The sequence below is a fragment of the Alnus glutinosa genome, chromosome 3, assembly GCF_958979055.1.
Source record: "Alnus glutinosa chromosome 3, dhAlnGlut1.1, whole genome shotgun sequence".
Lineage (NCBI taxonomy): Eukaryota > Viridiplantae > Streptophyta > Magnoliopsida > Fagales > Betulaceae > Alnus > Alnus glutinosa.
The window spans coordinates 11,683,711-11,704,136 of NC_084888.1; the positions used below are offsets into that span (position 1 = coordinate 11,683,711).

A 20,426-nucleotide genomic window follows, 5' to 3' on the forward strand; every position below is an offset into this window, starting at 1 on the left:
GTGAGATAAAGGTACATTTGCAGCAGCTTAGACACGAAGCAATTAAAGGTCCGAGGTCCAGAAAATTTCATGTAAGGGAACCACAGATAATTTAAGAGGAAAAGGGAAAGAAAACATGTAGGATCGTCCCTGAACAACAGAGCATTGAACCAAAAAGTCAGTCAAGCCCGAGAAAAAAATAAAATAAAATAACAACAAATTTACTCCTTTAGCTTACATGTTGTGGATTTCTATCGAGAGTAGAGCATAGCAGAGAGAGATCGAGAGAGAAAAGGGGAGATGGATCTGCTCATCAACAGAGTGGAGAGAAGAGAGATCAAGCCCGGAGACCACATCTACACTTACAGAGCTGCCTTCATCTACTCCCACCACGGTTTGTGTGTGTGTGTGTTTCTATGATTTTCTTAATGCCGATCATCAACATGTTTGCAACATTGTTCCTTAATTATCCGATTCATGATGCTGGGTCTGTCTTTGCATTTCTTTTTTATTTTATTTTTTGGGGGGGTGGGGGTCTCCGAGTTTCTTTTTCTCCCCCCAGAGTTTTGTTTGTGTCAATATCTTAATGTACACATGAATTGTGATTTCTTGCAACATGGCACTCATTTGGAGAGCTTCATCAGAATGACCTTTAACATATTTCTGTGAAAGAAATATGTATTTAAGTGGATTCAAGCCATTAGCCTAGGCTTTTGGGCTAGAGTGGTGTCCAAATATGCATATTAATATATTCTTGGTAAAACTCTCTAACCGTACGTTTATCTCCCCAACAAATTGTAGTGTAAAATTCTAGTTCAGTTGGCTTGTGCTTCATTATTGAGTGGTTGCATTTGCACTATCTATGCATTTGGGGTTGAACCATTGGACGACATGCTATTGAAATATTGATCAGCTTTGCATGGCTTAATATGGCGGTGAGCTGTCTATTGCTCTCTAGTAGATGTAGGAGTTTAAAACAAAATTTATATATATATATATATATATATATATATATATCATCTTTCAAATTTCCCATTGTGTATTCTGTGCTCCTCCTTCACTGCCTCATAAAGCTGTAGTGGTTGACAATGTAGGTCACATTGTATTATGTCAAGGATATAACTTTACCTCGACGAAATTTCAAACAGTTGACAATAATCTCAATGGCTCCTTTTGTTATTGGGTCATGCCTAATCATGAGCCATATTTAATTTGCAGGTATCTTTGTTGGGGAAAACACGGTAGTCCATTTTACAAGCAGTTGGATATCTTCTGATTCTAGCTTTTATAATTCAAGCTTGATCTGTTCTTCCTATCCCGATTGTGGATTTAGGAAACCCAAAAGTGGTGTAGTCCGTTCTTGTCTGGATTGTTTCCTTCGAAATGAATCTCTGTATCGTTACAAATATGGAGTTTCCCCATCAGTTTTCTTTGCTCATGTGCGGGGTGGCACATGCACCACTGCAAAGTCTGACCCACCAGCAGAAGTTATCCGAAGAGCATCGTATCTTCTTGAAAGTGGATTTGGCAATTATCATTTGATTCAAAACAACTGCGAAGATTCTGCACTTTATTGCAAAACTGGTCTTTTGACATTAGACAAAATAAAAACTGATATTGGAAAAACTGGGGTAGCCACCAAAAACAAGTAAACAAACTGGGGTTTGGAGCAAGTGGTCAAGTCTCTTCCGTCTCTTCTGTCTTTGATGCCCTATTGGAGGCCATTTGTGGATTTGGCAATAATGATTTGCTTCAAAACAACTGTAAAGATTTTGCGCTTTATTGTAAAATTGGTCTTCTGGCATTAGACAAAATAAAAACTGTTCTTGGAGAAGATCGGGGTAGCCACAAAAAAAAACAAACAAACAAACAAACAAACTGGGGGTTGGAGCAAGTGGTCAAGTCTCTTCTGTCTTTGGTGCCCCATTGGAGGCCATTTTTTCTTCTTGTCCGAATTTATGGATGCCATCTCCTGTTAGCCGGGCTGTGATAAAGGCTGCAGTGAAATACTCTTTGGACAGGTATGAAGCTGATATTGGCGTTCGAGATGATGTGATGAAGGTGGCAGTGGAGGACTTGGCTGTGAAACTGGGTTTGGATGGCCGCCATCATAAGGAAGTAGCTGATGACACTGACGCTTCAAAGCGAGACTTTGTTGCAATGAATTCAGGTATATATGTTCTTTTGTTAGTTTATTGTGAATATAAATTATTTAATGTTGTATATATTAATTATTTAATTTTTTAAAAAAGTACACATCCATTACCCAATTGTCAATATGCTCCTTAAGTATTAATTGTGTAACCCTACAGAGAGAAATTAGCTACAAATTGGTTTGTAATAGTTAGTTACAAACCAGTCTAATTAAGTGATATGTGTCTCTTAGCATGTGAGAAGCTAAGTGATACATGTCATCACTTTATTGGTGCTGATATGGACATTAATGAAATCTGTCAAGTATTTTGATTGCAATGACTAAATTGTTATTTTGTCCTACCTTGATGACCTCTAAATTATTTTTATACCGCGGTGAACGATTTGTAATTTAAACCAATTACATGGACTGATTTTGCATTTATTCAGGAAAAAAAAAAAGTTTTTTTTTTTTTTTTAATTATTCCACCCCTTGGTTTTTTTTTTTCTTTCTTTTTGTTCAAGAAATAGTTTTTATTTTTTTTTAAAAAAAAAAATTAGTTTTTAAGAGAATAAGAGTATTATCGAAAAAATTGACTTTTTTAGCATACCTTGGTAGTTTGATTAGTCACTTTAGCACATTTAGAAATTCATTGGGCTATTTTAAAATCGATTATTAGTTTATGGGGAATTTTTATATTTTCTGAAAATTATATTAAAAAAACGAAAAAATAAAAAAATAAAATAAAATAAAATAAAATAAAAATAAGAGAAAAAGAGAAAAGCCCACATACCCCTCGATCTCAAATTACCACCCAATCGACAATGTCCTCCCAAACTTTCAATTTGGACAATGTCTCCACCTCCAAACTACCAAAAAGTTGTCAAGTCCCCCAAGGACAGCAAAAAGATTAAAATGACCTTACAAAATTTTCAATTAAATAAAAATACTCCTACAAATTCATAAAAAAAATTAATTAATTAATTAATTAAATTAAATTAAATTAAAATTTTTTTTTTAAAAAAAAAAAGGGAAAGTTTTAATTTTATTTATTATTATTTTTTTTTGAAAAGACGAAAGGTTTTAATTTCTTTGAAAAAAAATTAATTTAAAAAATGAAAACTTTTTAAAATTTTCTTTTAATTTATAAATTTGGCCGCCCGTGGTTTTTATGTATTTATTCTTTTAATTTATTTTTTTTTTAGTTTGAGTTTTTCTTTTTTGAATTTTTGTTTATTTAGGGTATTTTCGTCATTTGGAGAATATTGACAATTTTTGGTAATTTGGGGGGAAGGGGGAGTGGTGACATTGTCTAAATTGAAAGTTATGAGAGGGGGTATGTGAGTTTTACCCAAAAAAAATATTAAAAAAAAAAAAATTGAGAAGTTGCATGTGACTTTTTGTAGATTTTTTTTTTTTTTTTTTTTTTTTTTTTTTTAAGATTTTTCTCACATTTAAGAAAGGAAATAGACTATAGAAAAGTTGTTGCGAGTATTCTAAACCAAGGAAACACTAAAGAAAACAAATGTTCTACCCTAAATTTGGGTAGCACATTTGTTACCATTAATATTATTTTAATATAAAAATATTTTCTCTTTCTTTTAACATTTATTTGAAAGAATATTTAAATAGCTTTATTTTTTCTCTCTTTCCCCTATCATTTATTTGAAAAAATATGGAAATGATATATGGAAATGATAAAGGAAGCAATTATGAAGTTTATTTTAATAGAGAAGTAAAAAATAGTTTGGTTCCCTAAATTTTAAAAAAACATCTAAGGGAAGTTGCTACTAGTACACAAACGTAATATTTTGGATTGTTCCAAAGATGCACCACCTTTCAAGTTATTGATAAATTGAGATACGATAATTAATGTGTATCTTTAATTGAAAGTTAGAACCGAATACCCAAAAGTAACAGACCTATCGAATTATGAATGCATTAATTATTTTAATAGGTGAAAGGGAATCACCATAATGATTAATTTTTTCTTTTTTTTTTCTGTATATTATAATGTCAGCCCAAATGTGAATTGTGGTAGTACTACTTACTATTTATTAACTTATTATTTTATGTTTGATAACTCAAAGAATTAATATAGGGAGCATTTATTTGATTACAGTGTCAATTCCAATTCTTGATGAAACGAATTTCTCAGAATGGTCTGAACAAGTTCAGTTTTACCTTGGTCTTTGGGATCTTAATTTGGCACTCTGGACTGAGAAACCGCCTACTATTACAAAGTCAAGCAATGCAAAAGAAAAGGCTAGATACAAGTTTTGGGAGCGATCAAATAGATTGAGCATTATGTTTATGCAAATGAACATGGTAGACGATATTAAATCAACTCTTTCTAAATGTGACAATGCTAAAGAATTATTTAAAAGCATGGAAGAACGTTTCCAATCAATTGACGAGTCTCTTACGGGAACATTGATGGATGAACTTACCACTATGAAATTTGATGGTACATGTGAAATACATGAGCATATCCTTAAAATGACAAATTTAGTTACCAAATTAAGGGCTCTTGGGATGAATGTGGATGAGTCATTTCTCGTACAATTGATTTTGGGCTCCTTGCCTCCTCAGTATGGAGTTCAAGAAGAGACAAGGCTTGAGGAACAAGGACATTATTCAGTTCACCCTATAAGTCAAGGAGTCAAAAAGATTGAGCCACCTGAAGTGAATAGGCATTCTCAAGTAATTGAGGTTCATGAGAAGAGACAAAACAATGTCATAGAGCCACCTGAATTTAATGAACATCCTTAAGCAATTGAGATTCATGAGAGGAGACAAAACAATGTCACATGCTATTTCTGCAATAAGATTGGGCATATAAAGAAAAATTGCCACAAACGCAGGGCATGGTTTGAAAAAAGGGGTAAGTTTTTAACTTGCGTATGTTTCGAATAAAATCTTATTGAAGTTCCTTAAAGTACTTGGTAAATTGACTCATGTTTTATTGTTCATGTTTCTAATTCGATGCAGGGATTCCTTACAATCCAAACCATAAACCCAAATAAAAATTTCATATTCATGGACAATGGAATCAAAGTTCTAGTTGTTGCCATCGGGACTTTCGTTTGTTTCTAGATATAGGTTGTTACCTAGATTTGTTTTAGACATTTTACGTTTCTTCTATTTCTTAAAATTTGGTTTCTTTGCCTAAAGTTGATCTTGATGGCTATCTGATGGTTTCATATCGGGGATTATACCCTAAATCCCAAAAAGGTGATATCAAAGCAGGTGATGAAGAAGATGGGAGGCATGAAAATAAAGGTATCATTTGGTAAATTATTGGGAGCTCATGCAGCCCATGTTGAATTAATATATCGTGTTTTGGGGATATTTTATTTTTGAATGATATTTCAGTTTGTAATAAATAAAGTTATTATTCACTGATCTACTTAGTTTAGCATATGACATATGATCCTTTTATATGCTTATTGTATTATTTATATTGTGCATATAAATGGTCATTTAATTACATTGAATATAGACTATAGTGTGAGGAATGAGATTATAACATAAGATCTTAAACTATAAACCTTGTAGTATAAAACCCTATTGTTCGCAATTGGTCATGGAATTGGGCATTCCATTTGCGAAGATTATTACGCATCAATCATGATAATCTATTTTGATAGAGTGAAGTAGAGACTTCAGGTTGATGTTTATGTGTAATACACTGAACGAACCATGTGACTATATGAGTTATCATTCTTATGAAACACTGTCAATATGAATAAATTAACTCAGAAAAGACTTCTTATGATATTCATTCTAAATCCTTAGAGGATTGTGGAATTAGATGTCAAGTGTAGATCATTTTGATACAATTAGGAGTGAGACATTTACTAGGGTTAAAATTCTCGGTACATTGGGTGATCACATGTATCATTAAGGGAACACATTTCTCAAGAAGGAATCCAAGTCATTTTTTTGAAATAAAAAGTTTCTTTTTGAGATAGAATTATTCTCAATTTCTGGCCAAGACATTTTTTGGTAAGAGTTATTAAAATACTTATGTACATGGTGAAAAGAGTTTTTCACAAGTATGAGAATAATATATAAAATCAGTTACTCAAAGATATAGATATAGAGAATTAAGGTGACATTATTATTGACTTTAATTATTTTTTGGAAAGTTTCATTAAGAAAGCAAAAGTCAATATTACGGATTTTTTTAAAGGATTAATTGATTTAATGAAAAATATAAGGAAAAATTACCTTTTGCCTTATGAACTACCACCATCTGTTAACATGTCCCATGAACAACCACTTCAACCATAAGAGAGCATTTAACTATCATTTTTGCTCATTTTCCCCCTTTCAGTCAGTCAGACCCGTTAACTCAAACGGTCAACGCCTCATGCGCACATCACGTGTTGTTTTAATTATTTTTCTTCCTCTTTTACCCTCAGTTTCAAAGACCCAACTTGAACTCATTCTCACCTCCCAACCTAGTCAACTCGATCAACCATGTTCACCTTCTGTCCATCCGCTCAAAGCTCCCCTCCATCGTGGCCTTCCATTCCACAACCTCTACTGCGCCTTCCACCTCTTCCTTCACTATCTCATGCGACAAATTCCGACACTTCATAGCAACCTAAAGAAACAAAAAGAAAGCGAATTGGAAAACCGAGGGACGAAACAAACGACGAGGTACCACGGTTCTCAAAGAGCCTCAATCTTGATCAATCCGTACAATTGAAGTTAATTTATAGCAATAATAGCCTCTATGAACAAAACAGAGGAACGAAAAGAGAGACCTTTAGGCAAGTTCTCAAGGACCTGTTATACTGGCTTCCACTCGAGCTATTCTACGCGGAGGAGTGAAGAACCCAATATCACCTGTGGGCCATAGTTACTCACGAGCAGCCTGCCCCTCACCGTCACGGGCATTTGTTCAAGATCCAGATCAAGACTAGAATTTTGTATGGCATTTGTTTTACTCTTTTGTTCTTTTGATCATGTCAATGTTCATCCATCAACATTATTACTTTGGCTGTAATTAGACAGAATGTTGTGTTACGTGGGATTGTTTGGAAAGGAGGCTTAGAAGTACTGTCTCTGTTCTTTGGTAAAATTACCCTGCAAATTGCAGCACCATTGTTGTCCATATTAAAGTTTCAAACCACGGATTTGTGAAATTGCAGGCAGGGGGTTGGATGAAGGTAGAAGAAGATGACACAATGTCTTTTAGTATTCTCCAAAACGAGTCGTTTAAATAAACTTTGTTGTTAGTTGACCAAAGGTCCAAACGATGCGTTTGAAGCCTGCCCAGTATGTCGTTCCTTTTTCTTTTCTTTTCTTTTTTTTCTTTAACGCGTCACTGTTTGTTACGACTTAATAGGGGAGTGCTACACATCCCAAATTTTTTTTCCAAAATTTGGTTCCCAAATGATGTGTCACAATCTCATGTGATTTATTATTTTGAGAAATGTGTCATCATTTCATGAGATGATGACACATCATTTGGGAACCACTTTTGGGGATAAAAATTTGGGAAGTAGAGCATTTCCCATATATTAATGGGGAGTGCTACCTTGATCTGTTAAGGTACCGACAATAGAGGAGAAGCATAGGGACCTCTGTAGCTTGGTCATTCAATTCATACCACCTCTAACTCCTCCTCAATTACCTGCAGGTTCAGTGTTTAGGACATTCTTACAGAATATTTTATTAAAAAATGGAGGAGCAGATCGTAATGTACCACCTCCTGGAGTTTCAAGCAACTCAGTTCTTGTTTCTTTGTACACAGTTATACTCCATTTTCTATCTGAAGGATTTGGCATTAGGGATATCTGTGTGTTAAGGAAATTCTCACAGACACTGTTCAAAGACAGAGAAGGAAAGAATTAATAAATAAGAATTTAGTGTTGATTGACCAGTCAAAGGGCGAGAAGGCAATTAATGGAGAAATGAACAAAAACATTAAATGGAGAAAGCAATGTTGATGAGGATGTTGAGCTTGCCAACCTGATAAGAGAAAATGAAAAGGAGAGAAAAAGAGTGGGCGAAGAAGCTAAGCAAATTAGACCAGCAATATGACTACTTAGTAGGTTCTACATAGTCAAAGGCCAAAGGGAAAGCTTCATTAGACCAGCAATATGACAGAAAGGCAAGCGAAGACAGATGGCATACACAAACTACACCTTCTTCAGTATTAGATCACTCCACCTAACAATAGGCCACAAATTGTGCTGGATGATCTTGACAAGCATGCGGTGCGCTGGAGATAAAGCACTGATCCTAATGGACAAAGATCACTCCTCACCCTGAGGGACAGCATGAAAGAAATCACAAAGCTCATCCAGAGAAGAGGCAGCACCACCTCATTGAAGGGACTGGCAAAGATCTGGAGCACTAGTACATTAATAATCCTATTGATGGTCTCAAGATCAAACATAACAATATGCCCTGCAATGTCAGACTGCAAAACAATCCCATTGTCATTATTTTGCACCACCTTTAGATCGGCATAAAATTCTCGAACCAGTCTGGTGAGGACAACATAGGTACAGTTGTGGAGGTAGCCCTAATGATAAGTCTGGATAATCTCGTGGATATCATCTAGGGAAACAACCATAATATCAGCACGAACTAAATTCCTCTCTGGAATGACTGCCCTATTCATAATCTTGGCTTGAAGGGCTGCAACATCTTCTTCTGCCCTCTATCGGACTCTGCGTTATGGACTGTCAGCAGACATGATTTCGCAAAAACTAACAAGGTATGCAAAAAAATATTCTCCAAAATATTAGATACTTGTTAGTTCCAAAAAAAAAAAATCCGGCATTATAACGGCAGTAAAATGGATTTTTTTTCAAAAATTACAAACAGCAAATAACCCAATACAGTCCAAAAAAATGTCAAAACACATAATCCCAACACAGCAGATATCACAAATGTGCAATTTTAATCTCAATCATATTCCCCAAAAGATTCAATATTCTAACAATTTAACAAAACACTAAAAAGAATAAAGAGAACTGAAAAAAAACCTGGAATGTAGAGAAATAAGCACAAAAAGACGAAAGAGGCCAAGATTAAGCACCAACTCCAGAGAAAAACTCACAAAAAGACAAGAAAAAAATGAGAGAGAAAAAGGGTGAGATGCGGTGGCTAGGGTTAGATCTGCGACATATAACCTATAGGGTCCCTGTCCGGACGGATCACTAACTCGTCCGAACGCACGTTGCCACATAAGCATGCAACAGGCCACAAGCGTCCAGACGTGTCACCTGACCATCCACCCATCTGAGCCACACCCACCCAAACGCAAGGAGAGACTGTCCTTCTATCTGAGCTGCACCCATCCGGATGCAAGGAGAGACCATCCAAACGCTTCACACTGAAAAATAGAAACTGAGGGATAATTTGTAGAAAAATTATTTTTCCTAATGTCAGCTTTAGAACACGCATGTATAATCAATTGGTACAGCAGTCAGATAGCATCTCAAAAATATGCAGAGATATGAAAGAGAGTTTTAGAGTTCAATCAGCACAAAAATATCCTGTAGACAGAAATTTCAAATAGATTACTCAACTCATGCAATGCGTGTGTGGGTGAAGACTTTCTCAATAAGGTATGAAATTCATTGATATGACAAAAAGCAACCGAATTTCTAAAACAAGAGAGAAAATCAAAGAAAGATCAATCAAAAGTCAAACCTTATTAATTACTAAGGCCTAGCCACCCTTATCTAATACACTCCCCCTAAGATGCAGCACCTAATTGTTTTACTTGTACTATAAAGGACAAGATATAAAACTAATTTAGCACAAAAGCAGTGAATATAAGCATATAACAAGTAATTCAGAATAATAACTGCTTGCTTCTTTTTGATGCTGCAATCTAGACAGAATGCTGGAATTTTTAGGCTCTAGGTTCAACTATCATATTGGTCAATTTGACCATCTTATTAAAAACATCTCTCTCACTAGAATTTCTAGATGCAAGAAGTTAGAGAGGAAAAAAATGTACCTTAGGAGAGCCTTAGACAGTGCACATTTTCATCGCATGAGGAAAGTAACTATCCAACTTTTACATGCACAGGAAAAACTTGGCAGATATAATGACATAAACTCTCAATCATATCTAAGCATAGTCAATTAATGTACAATGAATTAAGATATCAAGCAAAAATACAAGCAATATCTGACATGCTATGAACAAATAAAATTCTCTACATTTTCTCCCCCAATTTTTCTTTTTTTTAAACAATAAACAATAAAGACATGCTATATGGAAACAACATCATAGGACTAGCTTGCAAAACAAGATCAAACCTGTTGTTAGGTTATAATTGGCTTCATTCTGTTTGGACAAAATCACTTGTATGTAAAGATGCTTTTTCACAGAGATTCCACTATTCAGAAGTGTTTCAGACGATTCTGCACTATTTATAAGTCAGAAGTTTTCAGTTCCCTGTCAGCCGTCCGGGCGACGTGTCATCTCATCCGGACAATCATCTGTCCACTGTTCCATCCGTCCGGACGACGTGTCATACCGTTCGGATGCCTGACAGACCAAGCATCATTTAGACAACATGGAATTCCATCTAAACCCTTCACTGTGTCAAGAAGCTTCTATTCCAACTTGCATTCGTCCGGACGACTCAGCAGCCCGTCCGAATGCCTCTTAATGATTGATCAGCTTTAGATTCTTTCCAAGTTCAAAATAAGGAAAGATTGATACAACCGTTCGGATGATGTGGATTCCCATCTGGATGCGCTCATCCATAAGGCAATAATCGCAATTCAAATACAAGCATCCGGACATCTGTTAGCATGGTCCGGACGCACGTCAAGCAAATATGGAAATTGTGTATTCGAATTCAACCGTTCGGACGCCTGCGTACCTTGGTCCGGACGCGCGCTCGACCGGTATGGAAATTGCATGTTGAAGATTAACCATCCAGACAGCCATCCCCCTTGGTCCGGACGCGCGAAACCTTATATGAAAATTACTTGCAGCAGACATGCAACCGTCCGGACGACAATGCCTCACCGTCCGAACGTGGCCCTCAAACAGGAAAGATTTTCAGCGAAAATCTTAGAAATTCTGGTCGCACAGTTGTCCGTCTAGACGGCGTCCGTATATATCTCAGCAGTCGCCCATTTGAACCCTCATCCTATAAATAGAGGTCCTTGGGCTTGAGAACTGCAAGAATTCAGTATTGAATTCCACTAGAGCTTAGAGAGTTATATTGTGAGGATATTAAGGTGATTTGTTCTCTTTTAAGTCATTACAAGTGTGTTGTTGCTGTGCTATAAACTGAAGTCTATCTTAGGGGTCGGCCCTAAGGTAAAGAATTCCATTGAAGACTCCTTCAGGTTGGAGACTGGTTGAGAAGCATTCGTGTTGAGTTACACGTTAGAGAGCAAGGTACGACCACTGCATCTGGGGTATGTGAGTGTTACTGCTTTGTCTTCTGAATAGTAGATATCCTAGGTTTGGCTGCCCTAGAGTGGTTTTTCTCATCTTGAGTTTCCACTTCGTTAACAAAAATTCTTGTGTTGTTTATTTTCCGCATTGTTATTTTTGTTAACATTTCAAGCACACACTTGTCTTTTATTTTTAGAAATCAATTTTCATTTTTTCACCTGTGAAGGAACAAAATTGCCAATACAGAAAAATAGTCGCCCAACATGTTATTTCTGTCTTCCCCAAATAGTATCTGCAAAATTCTCTCAAGAGAAATAAGAAGCAAATAATAATGGTTCCTAATTGTAAAGCCAACACAAAATATAATAATAGAATATTATGCAATGCAAACAAACCTGATACTCTAGGATTAGGAACCAAATCATAGGCATAAATACCTTCACCAACTAGGTGAGTCCATTCCCCCTCAAGGAGTGAATGTCTTCCTTCTTCTTGACCCATGCCTGCCTTCCTGTAGGTGGTTGTTGACAAGATTTCATCTGATGATCCATCCATTGTATCATGCTCTACATCCAAATAAGTAGCTCATTGCAGTATTGATCATCCTCCACCTTCTGCAGCTTTTTAAAGTGCCTGAATTTGTTAGTCTTGGATCTGCCACTTTGATTGGCAAGAACAAATCTTTGCTGAGGCCACTGATGCTGGGGAGCCTGGCGCTGTGTGGCATGATGCCTTGAGCTTGATGCCATAGGGCTTGATATTGTGGAGCCTGATGCCTTGGAGCTTGATTCCATGGAGCCTGATGGGGAGCCTGATGCCATGGAGTCTAATATTGGGCCAGAGGTCTTGTGCTAAAATTTGCTTGTCTAGGCACTTCTTTCTTAACCTTTGCTCTCTGAGCTTTGAGAAGGGTAGGCTTGGCAATTCGGGTCGGCAAGTTGGGTTCATGTCGACCCGACTGACCCGATTACATAATCAGGTCTAACACGAACCCAACCCGATTATTAATCCGGTTGGAACCTATAACCCGAACACAACCCGATTGTAAACTGGGTAACACGAACTCGATCCGAATAACACGATTCACTGATTCAGCTGCTAGGTCTTCCGTCTTCGTCGAATCGTCACTGACTCGCTGCTACCATCAAGAATCCAAGATTTAGATTTCAGAGTTTCAGACACAGGCTTGAAAATAGGACTTGTGTGTATCGGAGGACAACGAGGGGGTGCTAGAGACAGCCGCCCTTCCCCCTAAGCCTGAGTCAGACGCCCTTCTCAACGTAGCAGAGAGAAACGCCGGATATGTCTTCGCCATTGTGGTCTTGGCCATAACTTTTGCCTGAGCACAAAGACCCTTTGCTGGAAGAGTCGCCTGGGCCTAAAAGACTTTCTCTGTGGCAGAGGAGGTCGACATCGTCTTCAAATTGGTCTTCGATGTTCCTGCTAACACAAGAGAAGAGAGCCAACTTGGAACCTTGGCTAACTGGCAATTGGAAATTTGGAAGGACCAAAAAGCTCCTCTGCTCTTCCATCTTCGGCAGAGAAGACCTAAGGACTTTAGCATAACTCGGATTTAGGCGCAGCATAACTCCTCCTCGACCCGACGACCCGCATCACTAAATTCAATTTTTTTTTTTTTACTGTGTTATAATCTTGTTTGCGGGTTAACCCGCGAGTTGACCCGCCAAACACGATTATAAACGGGTCATAATCGGGTCAACCCGATTATGACCCGAACCCTATAATTCCAAACCCAAACCTTGTTTTTTCGTGTCGTGTTCATGCCGAGTTCGCAGGTCGTGTCAAAAATTGCCAAGCCTATCCGCACTAGGGTCAGACATGCCCACTTAATCTGCAATGATGGCATATAGGAGATCTTCTGATGGTAGGGAGCTTTTGAGTGACCGGAACATCTCCATTGATTTTGTCCTTCCCTTTATACACGACTGTGGGTGGAGGCTCGAGGACTGTGGGCTTGTGATGTCCTAAGTATTATTTGCTATTTTGAGAATAAAATATAATGGGATAAACAACTAAAATTGATTAGGCGACTAGAAAATACAATGGGACGCTCAGAGAATATTTTATGGGCCAAAGAAATAAGCTATGTAAAAGGAATTAAGAGAAAATTAATTAGAAATCGAGTAAATGAGAAAAATAAAGAATTAAATTCGGCGCGTCCGGACGCCTACTTTAAAGCGTCAGGACGGTTCGCAACAAGCAGCGCACGACCTTCTTAAACGACGCACGACCGGACGGTAGTCGGTGTCTGTCCGAATGGCCTGCTATGTGGTGCACGTCTTCTTAAACGGCCCGCGTCAGGACGGTGGTTAGTACCCGTCCACATGGTCTGCCTAAATGACACACGTCCAGACGGTTTGTGATGCCCGTCTGGACAGGGTCCGAATTAAAGAAGGCAGAACGCCTTTTTTCTTCTCGATAGCTCCGTTTCCCTCTCAATTTCACTGGGTTTTTCCATCTAAAAACCGTGATATCTTGAAATCCAGCCATCCAATCTTAGATCCGACTTCGATAACATAATCCTCAAAGTCTGATCTACGTTTTGACCGAACGTTTAGAGGTAAATAGTTAAACTCGCAATTTTCGGAGGTTTTTAATAAATCTTGTAGAAATGAGTTTAACTTGGTATTTTCTCTAGGTTTGGTGTGGTTTGAAGTTGTCAAGAGCATCCCGAGCATTTGGTCTTTGCTTGGTGAATTTTTGGTGAGTTTTCCATAGACGTTAGTTTTTGAGTATGTGTTAAAATACTATTTTATTGTGATTAACCCTGAGCAATGCTTATGGGTTAGCAATATTGGGTTTAATAAAGTGAATAGAAATTTTAGATAAATGTTTAGGAATTTTAGAGTTATATGGGTAAATTAGCAATGTGGCTTTTGAGCGATTCAAAAGCTACCTAATGTGATTATTAGTTAGAATGCTAATTAATGCAATGTATTGTATTTTAGCGGCATTTTATGGTTGCGCTTAGAGTCATTTGGATATTTGGGAGTACAAGCGACTTGAGGTGGGTATTCTACTCACTGAGAAAAATATATATTTTTATATGTAATAGATTGATAAAAATATATATATTGTTTATGAAACTGAACCAACCATATGATGAATTATATGTTTTGAGAAATTTGATTAGTTTCGATTATGTTCAAATTATATCAATGATGTTTAAGAATTGATGCATGAGTGAAAGGTGTTAGTTGATTTAAAGTGTTTGAGTATGTTCTGTGGTTGGGATTTAAATTATGCAAATTGTTAAGAACATGTCATGTTGAAACTGTTTATGTTTTATGAAACTAAGTTTGAGTTTAAGACATTGTCATGTTGAAACTGTTTAGATTTTATGAAGAAACTATGATTTGAATGATTTCAAAGTATTTAAAAAAATGTTGGATTTGTTTAGTTTTAAGAGAACATGATTTAGCAATTGCATAATTTTATATCATGATACAGTAGTGAAACATATATTGGTCAAGCACAGAGCATAGAGCATGTAGTATAGAGCATACATACCCCAGCAGTAACAGCACTATCAGTATATCAGTATCAGCAGCATAACAGTATCAACAGCATTATTAGCCCCAGTTCATGCGTATCACGTATAGCATTGTTTTATGAGTGATATTTTTATGTTATAAGTAGCTTTTACTAGACGTATTAGTATGCATAAGAATTTTAATGGAAAAGAGTTTATGTATATTTCTATCAGATAGTCGCATGTGTTAAGATGTCATACATTGAACTTGAAAATACATGGATACATGACTATCCAGGTGCGAGTAATGGCATGTCTATGAGTAGGAAAGTTGACTGTTCTTATTCTTCAGGAAAGACGTGTTAGCATAATTGAGTTTAACTCTAGTGCTCTCATGATCTACTAACGTTCAAGGCACGAAACTGAAATACGATCAAAGATGGTGTTGCGAGTGTTTTGTTGAAAGATGTTATCCTAGTATGAAAGAGTAAGATGCCATGTTCCTTGCTTAAGACTTACATGTATACGTGATATCTGTGATGGAGTGATCGTGTGCACATATGTCTGAGCGACCGATGAAAAGTATTATTATAGAGGGGATTATATGTAGAAACTTCCAAGGAGGGATGACTGGAACTTCTACATATTTTCATAGCTATATAGTATGTTTTAAATGTTTTCTGAATAGTCGGTGGTTACTACATTAGCTATTGGTAAATTGTGGCTAATATAGTGCTCGCGTGATTAAAAATAAAAGAAAGATTGGTTCTATACCACTGAGGTCTTAGTATGTTTTATACTAAGGCGACAAACTCATCATTTCACCTATGCGGATGTGGATACCACCACAACCGTGTAGATGATATTCCTGTGATTGCAGGTACTCTTGAGGCGGACGATGATCCGGTAGCACACTATTTGGGTTACTACGATTGAAGCCTGTAGCGACAATCGTAGTGGGATAGGACTAGGGTGTCCTTATTTTTGGGTACTTTTGTACATGGCTTGTGGCGCATGTGTCACATATTATTTTGTATAAACCATTCTTTTGTAATAGTTATGTGTAGTTAAACCTTAAACAGATAAACTTGTGTTATGGCTCACGTTTGTATAGATAACAGGTTTATTTATAGTTAAAGTTATGCTTTTCCGCTATGTGCAATGGTATCATGACTTATTCCGCTGTAGATGTAACTCTGTATATCAGGTACCTGTTATGGGGCATGTGCCTATGTTGGCTGAGCGACACATAGTTGTGCCATTGTGATGACTCGTTTGTGTTTCATATAAAAAAAAATAAAAAAATAAAAGGGTTGTCACAGGGCTTAACAAAGACAGTCCTAAAAGTAGAGGGAATATGAAAGGGAGGAGCTACATACCCGAGTCCAATCTTGTCTATTGGGCTCTTTTGGATTGACAGCATATGAGTCAACTTTTCATCAGTGACCCTCTCCAACTATAGTTGTGTCTCCAGTAGCTTCTCTTCTAGTCCTTGTATCTTGAGCAGTTAGCTTTTTTCTGTCTGTAAACAATTCAACTCATGAATGTGCTGCTTGCAAGCTTCCCTCAACTTCTCGAACTTTACATAGAGGGTTTTATAAGCCTCCTTGAGTTCTCCCCATCTTCATCACTGTGATCTGAGTAATAAGAATTCTCCTCTTCCACATGTGGAGCCACAAAGGCTAGAAATTTCTCTTAGTCAAGAGTTTTTTCTTTTTCGGACTCATCACTGAGAGTCACATTGTAAGCCTTCCCTTTTCCTTGCTTGAGGTTCCCACAGTCAGCCTGTATATACCCAAACCCTAAGCATTCAAAACATCTTGGGCCTCTGGGATCTTTCTTCTCAGCTTCCTCAGGTTCAGATTCTCTGGGGGCCTTCTTCAGTTTTTCGGAAAACTTCTTCTTGAACCGATCATTCCTCATTAATCTTCCGAAATTTTTGGCCAACATAGCTACAGCTTTCTCTTCATCCTCAGTGCAGTCTCTAGATGAGACTTCAACCTTCTTCTTGGAAGCTTTCTGGGCAATGGTCTTCACCTTTTTGATCGGGGGCAAGGATAGCTCTTAATTTTGAAGAGATCCCACCAACTCTTCAATTTTCATTTCTTCCAAGTCTTTGCTTTCTTCAATTGTAGTTACCTTAATTATGAAACGATTAGGCAAAGATCTTAGAATTTTACAGATAAGTTTTACATCCGAGACGGTTTTCCCAAGACTCACCATTGAGTTTCTTAAGTCGCTCATTTTGGATTAAAATTCTCTGAATGTCTCATCCTCCATCATCTTTATGCCTTCATATGTTGTTTCTAAGATTTCTCATGCTTCTTTAGCAGATTCACTATTTGAGATTCTTGCGAATTCAGATGGTGAAAATGCTTAACATAGAGTATGAAAGGCTTTATCATTGAAAAGTCGTGCATTTTTCTTAGGGACTGTTTCGGGAGTTGCAATCTCTGGTTTAGTCCAACCAGTTTCAACAATTTTCCAACAGTCAATGGATTTTAAAAAGAATCGCATATGAGCTTTTCAATAGCCTTTTTTTTTTTTTTTTCATTTTTTGTCTCTATTGTTTAGTGTTTTTTTTTTTTTAAAAAAAAAAAAAATGTTTTATTATTTTTAATTTTGCTTAATGCATAGGACACATGACAACTTCTGAGAGGGGTTGACGTAGACTTCTGTTAATTTTTGAACGAAAGTACCATTTCTGTCTTTAATCATAAACGAGGTACCATCTACAATATGAAATGAACAACAAAAAGCAAAAAAAAAAAAAAAAAAAAAAAAAAAAGGGTGTTAAACCATAGGAGGCTTAAACATATTTAGCCCTTTTTTTTATTATTATTTGGTTAAAATTTTAAGTTTTGGTGCTAGGTATCTTATGCCCATTTCCGAAGTTTGAGCACTATCCTATGCTCCACAGAGGAAGGACAAACAAGAAAATCCCGCTGCTGTCTGCTTATAGAAAGCTTTTTCCCTAATGATCTGTATCCTTTATCCTTCTTGTTATTTTCTTGTCCCAAGTGGGGTCACATCAAATTTCTGATCTAGCTACACTTCAACTCAGATCTCCATTTATGTTCTAACATCCACTGCACAACCCAACGCTAAGTTTCAACACCAAAATGATGAAAATTGTGGAATTAGGGACTTGTTTTTGGCATTATCAACTTGGAACCAAAAAGATTTATCTATATATGCTTAAAGCAAAAGCATAATTCCTAGCTAGTCTTCAGATAGTGCTGGAAATAGAAACAGATCGATACCGCAAGAGATTAGAGATCTCCCACTCCTCTATATATTTATAGCATCTCACTTTTCCACCACATTTCACAACTCTCCCCCATACCTTCTCTTAAGCTCTACGACCAGCATCTCCTCTTCCCACTCATATCAATTTACATGGTAAGAAATCTTTTTTATTTTTCAATAATTTCTTATTATCTGGGTCCTGGGACTATTTTTTTTTTTTTTTTTCCTTCTTCTTTTTTAATGAATATTGATTTACATAAGTTTCATTCACTCTTAAATAAAGACTCCTCCTCTGCCTCTTGTTTGAAAACATCCTCATCCGAAGTCCCTTGGCCAAAGCAACCAAGAATGTTTTCTTTTTAGTTTTTGGGACCTTCTTTTACTTTTATCTTTTTTTTTTTCTTTCCTGAAGGGTTTTTTTTTTTTTTTTTTTTTTTAATGTAATCTAAATCACTCTTCATCTTGTTATATGTAAGGTTAGTTTGTGAAGTTACATGAGCATAATTATACAAGAAATTCATCATATTTTTGCTCACAATGGCAATGACCCCAATCTCATATTTTTATGACAATAAAAGATTAAATTCCATGAGGATTAAAAAAAAGAAGAAGAAGAAGAACAAGAAGAACAAGAAGATAATGTCACTTCTGCAATTCTACTCCCATAATAAGATGGAGCAGACATTGATCTTTCATTTTATTTTTATATTTATATGTAATTAAAAAATTTAGGGTATATAAAATTGACATTCCATACAAGAATATTTTTTAGGAAATTGGAAAGGATCGTGGAAGTGAGAAAAAGAAGAGCATAATATTGCAGGGACCATGGGGTGGAAATGGTGGGACCAGCTGGGACGATGGGGCCTACGATGGGGTGAGAGAAATCACACTTGTTTATGGCGCTTGCATCGACTCAATCGTGAGTCTGTGTAGTCTATGAAAAGAACGGGAAGCCCGTCACAGCAGAAAAGCATGGAGGAACTTGAGACAGTGAAACGGTTGAGATTAAGCTGCAATGCCCAGAGGAGTTCCTAATGAGTGTGAGCGGCCACTATCGTTGATTTGGGCATGGCACGGTGATCCGATCACTTACACTCAAAAGCAACAGAATAACATTTGGGCCATACGGAGTCGAATGAGGGACGCCGTTCACATTTTCAATGGACGGGGAAATAATCGTGGGCCTCAACGGGACAAAGTGGTAGGAACCTGGATGCAATCGGATTCCGTTTATCCGGTGTCCAAACAACAAAACTCTGCCAAAGATTTCAAAAGGGTCTTCATAAGCTCATCAGCACTGTTTCAAAACCTCCCGCCTCCATGGACGGTGAAAATAAAGTTTCCACCTAATTAAAGTGTCGGCAATGCTAGTTAATGTAATTCTATCTATCTATATTGTACAAATTTACAATAGCCAGTTAATGTGTTTTATTTTATTATATCAACTACTTTTATTTGTATTAAAATGAATGGATATAATTGTTATAATATAATTTAAATGATAAACATTAAATAAATAAAAAAGTTGACCCATTTCGGTATTTGAGCCAATTCGACAAGAAAAACTCCACCTTTGGTAAATGCAAGCGCCATTGGCTACTGAATTCAGAGAATCTTAGGCCTATTTCAGTTGTTGAAGAAGACACAGGTGTAGACTGTAGATCTGAAGATTAAAGTATTGAGACAAAACTTTCAAACGTTAATCAAATGCAAAGACAAGTATGAAAAGCACTTATTTAAAACTTAAGCTATTTTGGGCCTTTTAAACAATATAACAATGATAAATGATTGAATTTAATAACAAAGGTAAATGCCAAATGGATAATATAATGTTGTCTCAAAAACTCACTTTTATATTCATTTGTGAGTTTGAACTCAAAAGGGTAGAAAGTGACTCAAAGCTTTTGATAAAAGAGAATATTCAAGAGACATTTTAGAAACTTATCAAAGAACTTGGGACCACTTCTCTCTCTAAGTGGGGAAAGAGTGTATTTGGATTTGAATTTTGAATTTGAATTTGAATTTGGACCAAATTTGCAAGATAAGTGTTGATCTTACTAAAGGACAAAGTAAGCTAATTCAGGCCTCATCTCAACCGTCCATCTCATGCGTGATGTGGTAGCTACGTGTTGGACTACCACTTGGCATTTCCGTCCAAATAAGATGTAGTC

General features: G+C 36.5%; 1 protein-coding gene and 1 pseudogene across 1 annotated transcript; both read left to right on the forward strand.

Moving 5' to 3' along the window:
• The first annotated feature begins 61 nt into the window (after nucleotides 1-61).
• On the forward strand, nucleotides 62-2,302 carry LOC133863172 (protein LEAD-SENSITIVE 1-like). Its single transcript, XM_062299149.1, has 4 exons — nucleotides 62-373; nucleotides 1,198-1,578; nucleotides 1,853-2,149; nucleotides 2,292-2,302. Exons 1-4 carry the CDS (start codon nucleotides 280-282, stop codon nucleotides 2,300-2,302), a joined length of 783 nt encoding a protein of 260 aa, XP_062155133.1. The 5' UTR covers nucleotides 62-279.
• Nucleotides 2,303-13,370: 11,068 nt separating this feature from the next.
• Nucleotides 13,371-19,605, forward strand: LOC133863173 (jacalin-related lectin 19-like; annotated as a pseudogene).
• Nucleotides 19,606-20,426: the final 821 nt, after the last annotated feature.